The 10,584-nt window shown below is 40.3% G+C and overlaps 1 protein-coding gene across 10 annotated transcripts in view; it reads left to right on the top strand.

Annotated features, from left to right (window-relative positions):
• The first annotated feature begins 240 nt into the window (after window positions 1-240).
• The window catches only part of LOC102965268 (BEN domain-containing protein 5), a 1,451,018-nt gene continuing 1,440,674 nt past the window's right edge, over window positions 241-10,584 (top strand). For 9 of the 10 annotated variants that reach the window (XR_006221402.1, XR_006221404.1, XR_006221403.1 and 6 more), the window contains exon 1: window positions 241-372. Coding sequence is in view for 6 of the 10 variants with exons in the window: in XM_042997075.1 (XP_042853009.1) it covers window positions 339-372 (34 nt within the window). In the remaining 4 variants the exon portion in view is untranslated. The remainder of the gene's footprint in view (window positions 373-10,584) is intronic. The other variant, XM_042997071.1, reaches the window with a different exon arrangement.

Genomic DNA, 10,584 nt, shown 5'->3' with positions numbered 1-10,584 from the left:
CCTGGCTCCCCAGAGGCGGCTGAGCATGCTCAGTTGCCAGAACGCGGTGGCTCAGTGGGAAACCGAGAAGCGCCGCGGACTCCCAGCCCCGCCGGCGCCTGGACCGGAGAGGGCTGGAGCCACGGGGGCGGGGCCTCGGACGCACGCTCCCTCCCTCCCAGCCCGCCTTCCCGCCCCCCCCGCCACGCGCCGGTCGCCGGCACGCGGGCCGCCCGTTGCCCTAGCAACCGTCGTGCCGCGTCTTCCTGAGGGAGCTCTGTCAGCCCGAGGATCCGGTCGCCCGCTCCCCACTGCCCCGCGATTTTCGCGTGGGCTTAGAGGCGGAGGGACAACAAAAAATGGCGGAGCGGAGCCAGACGGCGCCTGAGGCAGGTCTGTGGGGGCGGTCGTTCTGGGGGAAGCGCTGAAGCAGCACGGCGGTCCTGGGTCTGAGGGGAGAGGGGACTTGGGCATGGCCCTACTCTTGAGGAGGCACCCCTGTGTGTTTGCGCGGTGGGGCTGTGACCTCGGGGTCAGGGGTCAAGGGAGGTGCACACCGCTCTGAATGGCGGGCAGGGACCTCGGAGTCCCGGAGGAGGCGCAGGAATGTATGCGGGAGTGTGCACACTCCTGAGTGAGCATGGGCCCAGAAGGGGCTGGGGCTCCAGGGAAGATACAGGACTCTATTCCTGAGGGGCGCGTGTGATGGGGCTGATCATGGGAGTAGGGCTGAGTCATGGACGGGGGTACATAGTCTTGTGGGAACATGGGAGGGCTCCCTAAACGGGCATGGTTTGATGGAGTCTCTTATTCTGAGGAGGCAGGTATATGGGAGAGGAGTGTTACTGTAATATCAGGCAGTGCCATGGAAAGGGGGTATACACTGAATATTTGTGTTTGGGGGAAGTACAGTGCCTTAGGGTCACCCCTGGCCATCGAGAAAGTATACAAATCCTTTCGTAGGTTCTGATAAAGACAAGAGGCTTGCGGGGGCACTCAGAGCCCCAGTCTTTCAGAACCTTACCAAAGAATGCTGGAGCCTGAGTTTGAGTATATGTGGGATCAGTGATCTTGAAGGTCATTTAGAATCACAAAGGTGTGCATGTCCATATATTTGTGGGGAGAAGATAGTCTTTAAGGTGCAGGAGACTGCTGGGAAGGGGAGACCCAGGTGTCTATCCCTGAGGGGACCCCAGTTGTGGGTTTGACTGGTCTTGGAGAGTAGTGACCTAAGTGTCTCACTCGGTCATAGGAAAGAGCAAGGGTTTTCAGTCTTGTGTGTATGGGAAGGAGTTTGCACCTGAAAGGGGCTGGGGACCGAAGAACTGAGGCTTTAAGACAAGTGATACCTGTGTGTGTAGTAAAGCAGTGGCTTTAGGGATAAGTGTGGTGGTGAGTGATGGAAGTGGTATACAAATCTTGTATATGTGTCCTGATTAGGTATTTTGGTTTCAGGAGTGACCCACTTAAATTATCCAGCCCTTGGCACTGGGGAAGGGTATGGAAGTGGTTATACTAAGACCTTGTAGTAACTGAACTGGAAGCTGAATGAAGCCATTGAGAGTGAATGGTTCAAGAGACTATTCTCTCTCAAGACCTGCATGGTTTCTCTTTGCTTCGTCCATCAAGTAGTTCCTTTATTCTTTTTACAGTTCAAGCTTCCTTGTGACTTGAACATGCTCATTCCTTTATTCATTCATCTGCTCAGCAAATATTTATTGAGTGCCAACTATATGTTAGATACCAACTTAGGCAGTGGAAACTCTCTGCTTGTGATTCTCTTACCTTGTTCTTTTTTTTTTTTCTTCCCTGCCCCCTCACACCCCCCCCCCCCCAATTTACTAGCTTTACATATATTATATAGTCTACATATTACTTTTATTAGTTATTGCCTGTTTTCTTCCACTAGAATGCAGGCTCCATGAAGGCAAAGGTTTTGTTATGTTTAACAATCCCACATGTCTAGAGCCATACATGGTGTACAGTAGGTTATTCTTAAATATTTGTTGAATAAATAACTGAATGATCTGATAAAATCTAGTGGTTCAAGAAACTTTCTCTGAGGAATTGATATTTTTAGATGAGATACAATAAGGATTGATTAAGTGAAGAGAAGGTTATTCTTAAATATTTGTTGAATAAATAACAATGATCTGATCAAGTCTAGTGGTTCAAGAAACTTTCTTTGAGGAAGTGATATTTTTAGATGAGATACAATAAGGATTGATTAAGCAAAGAGAAGGACAAGGAGGGTCCAGGCAGAGGGAAACCATGTGCAAAGATCCTAAGGTAGCAGGAAACATAATGTATTGTGTTTAAGGAACTGAAAAAAGACAAATATGGCTGCATATAGGGCAATAGGAGGGGGAAAGAAGCTGAAACAGATCTTGCAGGTCTTGAATACTATGATATGTATTTTCACCAAATAGTAGGAAGCCACTGAGGGCTCTTAAGTAGGAGCATGACATGATTATAATCATGAAAAATATAACTGGCTACAGTATGGGAAGTACAGAAGATACAAGAATGGGTATAGGTAGACCTGTTAGAAGGTAGCAGTGGAGATGGAGAGAAGGAATTGAGAAATATTTAAGAGGTAAAATTAATAGGATTTAGTGAAAGATGGGGATGAAGGACAAGGAGGTATCAGGTCATGCTTCTAATTTTCTAATTCATGAATCTGGATAGTTGGTGGTGCCATTATGGAGATAAGGAACACTGGAAGGGGTCTTGGCTGTGTTTGAGAGGGAAGATCATGAGTTTGGTTTTGGACATATGGAGTCGGAGTTATCTTTTATCTTTGAGCCATCCAGAGAAGTGAGAGATTGACAAGGCAGTTGAATGTGTAAGAAAAGTCGGAGCTAACATGAAAGATAATTAGTGAAGTCAAAAGTGTGGATGAAATTGCATAGAGGGGACAGTGGGGTGAGGGGAGTAGAGGCTTGGGATTAAGTGTTGAATAGCTACAATATTTCAGTGCTTTCCAAAGAGAATGAGGAGAATGGTCTTGAACAGATCAAATGCTGCCAAATGATATATAAATGAAGACTGAAAAACTAGATTTAGCAACAGATTTAGCATTGTTGATAACATTAATGAGAGAAAATTGATGAAGGTAAGAGCCAAACCATTTAAGTTCTGAATTACTATTAATGGGCTTAGTCTTTATTTCTTAATTCAGATTCCCAAGAGAGAGAAACTAATTGGAATACATCATATTTTCACCAGATCATGTCATAGATTTCAAGCCAGTGTAGGATTGATTGTTTTTGGATTAGGTGTCCAGCTATTGCTGACTGGAGTCACCTGGTTCAAAACATGTCCATCTGATGATTTTTCATCTCAGTAGCAATAGCTAACATTTCTAGAGTGTTTATTATGTGCCAGATACTGTGCTAAGAGCTTTATATATTTTAATCTATGTCAGCATCATAACCACTTTCTAAGGTATTAACTCTACTGTTTGAAGAAATTTTGGCACAGAGAAGTTAAGCAACTTGCTCAAGATCTGCAAATAAGTGTAAGATTATAGGTGTTTGGGGCTTTTTTTTTTTTTTAAGTTTACTTATTTTGAGAGAGAGAGCACACATGTGGAGAAGGAACAGAGAGAGAGAGAGAGAGAGAGGGAGAGAGAGGGAGGGAGAGAGAAAGAGAGAGAGAGAGAATCCCAAGCAGGCTCCGCACCACCAGTGCGGATCCCTATGTGGGGCATGAACCCAAGAACCAGGGGACCATGCCCTGAACCAAAGTCAGATGCTTTAACCAACTGAGCCAACCAGGCACCCCTGTTTGGGGATTATTTTAACATTATACAGATTCATTATTTGGCTTTCTCTTTGTATTGCAATATTCTACATAGTGAAGCAATAATAGCCATGATGAAAATTCCTGCCCTACAAGAAATGTTATTCTAAGGTAAGCATATGTTAGCAAGGTGACATGGAAAGAACTGGAATTCAGATCTTTGTTTAAAGTCTGTTTCTGTAATCTATTAGATGAGGACCATGGACTCAAATTTTCTGATCTAAAGTTCCCTCATCATAAAATGGGGATGATATTTGCAGGATAGTTGTGAATTCTAGAGATAATATATCTGAAGTGCACAATAAATGAAATTTTCTTAGTTCCCCTGAAGCTTGAATGTAAAAAATTAAGCAAGATTTAACACACAGTGATGAATTTAAGACATTCTTTTTTTCCTTCATTTTTTTCCCATTGGTATAATTTATTTACCGTTAGAAGAAAGACAGACACCAAGTTTAGGTGAATGTGGAATTGTTATTTGTACTAAAATGACATGGAATAGGTCTCTATATGAGGTGGATATTGAGGGATTTCTTGGAGCGAAGGGATAAGTTTTTTTTCCAAGCATACAGATAGCTCTGTTAGAAGGTCAGATTTGCAAAAGGAAGTTTCTTTAAAATATTGTATTGTATGTATGTATGTATGTATGTATGTATGTATGTATGTATGTTTATTCTTGAGAGGAGAGAGAGAGAGAGGAAAAGAACAAGCGGGGAAGGGGCAGAGAAAGAGGGGGACAGAGGATCTGAAGCAGGCTCTGTACTGAAAACAGACTGCCAGATGTGGGGCTTGAACTCACAAACCATGAGACTGTGACCTGAGCTGAAGTCAGAAGCTTAACTGACTGAGCCACCCTGGTGTCCCTAAAACATTGTACTTTAAAATGAGGACAAGAATGTTTGAATTTTTCTTCTTTTCCAACAATTTGACTATTAACAATAATAAGAAAGAAACCATGTGGGAGTAATAGGCTAGATTGCACTTGCTTCAATTTCTCAGATTCTTCTTCCTTTCCAACTATCATAAAAGAAAGCTTTGTGTGAATTACCTGGTATAATTTTTTTCCTATATTGCCAAGTGTGTTACTTTTGTGGAAGCCCATACTGACCAGAAATTTTAGAATGATGCAGTCTGTTAAAAACGGCCTGTACTTTGGGGTGCCTGGGTGACTCAGTTGGTTAAGCATATGACTCTTGGTTTTGGATCAGGTCATGATCTCATGGTTTTGTGAGTTCCAGCCCCCATCTGGCTCTGTCCTGGCAGCATGTAGCCTGCTTGGGATTCTCTCTCTCTCTCTCTCTCTCTCTCTCTCTCTCTCTCTGCCCCTCCCCTGCTCGTTCTGCCTCTCTCTCTCTCTCTCTCTCTTTCAAAAAAATGGCCTGTACCTTGATCAATTTGTGAAATGAATATTTTTTAAAAAAGTAATTTTATGGTACCTGAAATCATCTATAGACAGAATCTTGAAATTTTAAAAAGCCTTAGAAATGAGAATAGTGTTTTCCATCTTTTGTTAGTACTTGGACAAAATAGTTAAGTCTGTTTGCAAATTGGGGACAGTAACACCTACTTTTCAGGTGAGACTTAGAGATAGATTTGGAAAGTGCATAATGTGTTATACCCTACCCTCAAAGAAATGGTAGGTTATTTAGTATCTGCCTCTGTGTGTGTGTGTGTGTGTGTGTGTGTGTGTGTGTGTGTGCATGCGCATGGGTGTGTGTCTTTTCCTAAAGCTTACTAGTAAAATTGTCTTTTAAAGAAGAGGAAATCTAGATCTATAGTCCCTTATTTGGAGCTTTGGATGCAAATATATTTCAGAATTCAGATATTTTTTGGATTATGGAAAAGTAATACAGCATATGTACTGTTAATTATATAACATCCCCATGGGTATGGGAGAGTACCTTGTAATCAAACACATTAATATCACATTCACACTAAATGAATAAATTATAAATAGCTTCATGTCAGTTTAGGTTAAATTTTGTTGACAAATTAGTTTTGGCACCAAATTTATGGAAAAAATTGCCATTTTTAGAGATTTATGGATTTTGAAATTGTGGAAAAGGGAATGTGGATTTACATAGTTTTATCCCTTTTTAGAAATATTTTTAAAGCTTTGAATTATTTTTTGTCACCTGTATATTTTTCTGTAACATCAGCAAGTATATAGCTTTATTAAAGATCCTAAAAGTATAGTATTGGGACGGAAAACACATTTGGTTTCCGTGATGTTTATGTGCTTGTTTCTTCTAAGAAACTGATAATGTTGGAGATCTCTTGATGTTGCATTTGGCTTTAGTTTCAGTATCATTGCGCAATGTCACTTTCAATTAGAGATACTAGAAACCTATATGCATTAAGAAGGACAGAAGGATGTCTATATTTTGCATATGTATTTTTAATAGTCACAGCTTTGTCTTTGAGTCAAAGAATAGTACGATCGTAATTGAGTTTCAGAATGTTTTTATTAATTGTTAAATTTCAGCACTGGAGTAGGTGTTAATTTTAGTATTAAGAAAAATTTTCATCCTTAGCTGGAATTGATTTTTCTGATTATAAAACATTATTCTAAGTGTGAAAGTTTGCAATAATTCATTGATGTTATTCACCATATGGGAATATGATCATTTTTACTTTTTGTATTTCACATTTATTTAATGGGACTCCTAAAAGAAACTTCTTTTTTTTTCAAACTCTAAAGAAAATAGTTTTTATTTGTCATATATATTTGAGAACTACTGATTGTGAACATTTGAGTCTCTAACCAGGCTTTCAAAATAATGTATTTGCATGTCAACTGAAGGAAAACAAAACAAGCAAACACAGAAAAACTCCTAGAATTTAATATAGGATTAAAAACCTTTATATGGGATTGGAAATTCCTAAATAAAGAACTTTCAACAATGTTATGGAAAAAAAATCTTTGAGTTTTGGTGGAAGAAATGGGAAAAAAACAATCTGCCATCATTTATAGTTTGCTGCATTTTATCAGGAGTTTTAGAAGTCACTAATTGTAGTATATTAATCTCTGTGTCATAGAGTTGTGGAAGAAATCACTATGTTGTGGACTGTTATTCATTTTTAGAATTATTCTTATAAAAATATATATTTAATACCTACTGTATGTCAGGCATTGTGGCAAACTTTGGAAATTCAGTGATGTATTTATACATAGTCCCTGCCTTCAAGGAGCTCCCATAATAGTAGAAGAAGAATAGAGCTAGAAAATTAGCATCCAGGCAATGGTAGAAGTTGTACACAGAATTCTGAGGCTAGATAATAGTTCTCTGACAGCTTGGAGATGGTGGTAGGAGAAGTTTAGTAACGCTTCTTGGAGGAAGAACACATGAATTGAGTCTTGGATGACAAGAAGGAATTAGCCCAGTGAATATTGTAGGGCAGAGGGACTGGGAGTAGAGAGGAGGAAAGGAGGGCAGAGAGAGCAACATATGCCCAGGAAAGTTATGTGGTGGGAGAATGAAACTCATTCAGAATATTGCTGGTATTGCTCATCTATTAACAGAGCTAAAGACTGTATTTCTTTTTCTTTTTCTTTTTTTTTTTTTTTGCTTCTATTGGCCCTTAAACATTTCTGGTGTGATAGATACCTCTTGATATGTTATGAAAAGATAATTCTTTTTCATGAAAATGCATGCTGTGTGCAGACACATGAAAATTTGAAAATAATTTCAAGAGATAATGTCCATCCCAGAAACCCAGGTTAAGATATCTTCTATTTGTTAGTAATAGAGGATTACATTTCAGTTAGTAATAGAGGTTGCAGTTAAGAATCTGAAATCTTCAAAGTAGGAATACTTTGGTGAAAGGGGTTGATTTAATGACATTTGTGCTAGGCAAAGCAAATGCTGGTTCCTAAATTATTTGGTCATCAGTTTATCTCATATTTTTAGCTCCTTATACTTTACTTCCTCATTTTGCCTCACAGTAGACCTGAAGAAAGACTCCAAGGTTACATAGATGTATTCATGACAGAGTAAGTGATTAGTTCAGGCTTATGTGGCTAGAGAGCAGGTCTGATTCCAAAGCCAAGATTCTTTCCATTTTTGCTCTCCTATGCAGAAAAAACATGTATAAGATTAGAGCTTACAGTGAGGGAAGTGTTAGTTTTTACCTTTATATTGAATGTTAGAGGTTAGGTGACTTAACCAGGGTCCCACAACCAGCAAGAAGAGGAGCCAGAACTATAACTTAAATTTCCTGATTTCCATTCGGCAAATAAGAATATACTGCCCTAAAATGAAGAGAGATAAATAACCAGGTATTGTAGTAATGGGCTTTAAAACAAAGTTAGTTATTTCAGTAAGCCAATCTTTGGCATTTGTAGAGTACCTCCTTTGTTTTAGGCACTTTATGTATATCTTGTTTAATTCTCCCAAAATTCCTGCAAGGGGGTATAATTATCTCAGTTTTATATATGAGAAAATTGGGGTTCAGAAATACTAAGTGGTGAAGCTGAGGTTCTACAACCCATAAGTAGTAGAACTGGAACTGCAATCCAAGTCTGTCTGGCTCTGTGTCCATACTGATGGGACTACTCCACTCTGCTTCTTAGTAAGTTAAAATAACTTAAATTTTCTTTTGTTATTGAGGAAGAGGTAATGCATATCTCAATTTTCAGACAAATGTATGAAACAACAGTGCACATTTATTTCTAATTACTGTAGAAATATGGGGTTAATGAGGTTTCTCATCTTGGGCATCTCTATGTGCTCATTGAGTAAATTAATGTTGAAGAGTAGGGACTAAAATAGCAATTAGTATATGCTTGCTACCTAGTAGGCATTCAATAAATATTTGTAGACCAAATGAGTGGAAACATTTTTTTATCCATAAATTTTAGGTTTAAATATTAGAACTTAGGCTATTGGAAGTTGAGGATGTTAACACAAATGAAGGGGAAAATGAAGAAACTTTTGACATTTTACAAACAAGATGTCCTAGTTGAATAGGGCTTAAACACAGTTGATATACTGTGGACGGAACAAGCTCATTAAAACCTCATTTGGGAAACTTCTGGGGAAGGTGACAGAGTAGGAGGATCTTAAGCTTACCTTGTCCCATTGATACAAGTAGATAACATGCACATGGGTGTAAATAACCCAGAAAACAACCTGAAGTCTGACAGAACAGACTCCTTGGAGCTAAGTGTAGAGAAGAGGCCATATCAAAGAAGATAGGAAAGGCAGAGACGTGATTGGGAGCTAAATGGATCTACAGGAGGAAAGAAGGGAAGGATGCTACAGGTGCAGAGAGGAGAAAGAAACAGATTCTCATATCATATTCCTGGGGTGGAGAACCTACATGAGGAAGATGAATCTCCATAACATTTGGCTTTGAAAACCAGAGAGGCCGAATTCATGAGTTCTTACAATCAGTGGGGCTTAACACCTTGAACTTTAAACATCAGTGGGCTCAGCTTTGAGAGAGCCAGGAGAGCTAGAGGAAACTGAATCCCTGCCCTTAAAATATATAAAAATAAACAGCTCCTTACAGATATAGCATAGAAGCAGCATTTTGAAAAAAATGCCTAGGGTATATAGGAGAGAGATTTGTTTAATAATCTCAGAGTGTGTGCTGAGGGGGCAGGGATTCCTGGGAGACTTCTCCAGGAACAAAGGAGCTGGTGGGTGCCATTTCTATCTCTGTCTCCCAGACTAGACACAGGGACCCTTCAGGAACCAGCATGGCACCATCACTCACTACCTAACTTGCTAATGGCATGCCCTGCCTGAGTTCTCCTGTGGTCACGCCTCCTCAAGGCAGGCCTTGGTTTCAGGTCTTCTCCCATAGAAGACCCGTGCAAACATTGCAAACACCATGTATACCACCACTTCCAACCTTGCCTTGGTCCCTGGTAGCTGGAGGTCCCCTCTCACAGTGGACTGTGGTACAGACCTTGCTAGCACAGGGTGCCCCACTGTTGTGTTCTCCTGCAGGCCTGCTCCCTCCAATACACTCTTGGCTGAAGCCCATCTAGAATGGTGCCACAAGCCTGGCAGTGTGCAAGAGCCTTGACAGTGACTCTTTCCCTGGGGAGAGGAGAAGATAACCACACACACCAATCTGACTGTGGCCCCGGCAGTGGGCTGGGGACAGATGTTTGGTCTTCTACCCATCAATGAAAGGTCCTCAGGGGACAACACAGGGAAAGTGACCTATAGTTTGGTTCTATTGCATCTCTGGCAAATGCCTGGTCTGATTCAACTCAAGCCTAAGATGGCCCCAGATTGGCTCACTAACACAAGGACCAAACACTGCCTACAAAAGTCAAAGAAAGCCATGCAAATGACTGGACTGAAGGCAAATGCAGCTCAGCCACAATAGCCGGGCACATGCAGTAGACATAGGAGACAACCTTGAGCACCAGATTCTAGTGAACAGGGGATATTGGATTTCAGGGCACTGTAATGCCTTTCATAAGGCCAGTACTTTCAAGAACAGGAGACATAACTTAACTTTTCTAACACATAGAAACAGACATAGAGAGTTAGACAAAATGAAGAGACAGAACAATGTGTCCTAAATGAAAGAATAGGACAAAATCACAGCAAGAGACGTAAACGAAATGGAGATAAGTAATATGCCTGATATAGAATTTAAACTAATGGTCATAAAGATACTACTGGATTTGAGAAGAGTGGAGGAGTTAAGTGAGACCCTTAACAAAGAGATAGAAAACATAGAAAAAAACCAATTAGAGATGCAGGGCTCAATAACCGAAATTAACAGTAACACTAGAAGGAGTAAATAGTAGACTAGAGAAGGCAGAAGAATGGGTCA

The sequence above is a fragment of the Panthera tigris genome, chromosome C1 (genome assembly GCF_018350195.1).
Source record: "Panthera tigris isolate Pti1 chromosome C1, P.tigris_Pti1_mat1.1, whole genome shotgun sequence".
NCBI classification, from domain to species: domain Eukaryota; kingdom Metazoa; phylum Chordata; class Mammalia; order Carnivora; family Felidae; genus Panthera; species Panthera tigris.
The sequence above is the reverse complement of the archived record's forward strand: the minus strand, read 5'-3'. Positions and strand labels throughout refer to the sequence as shown.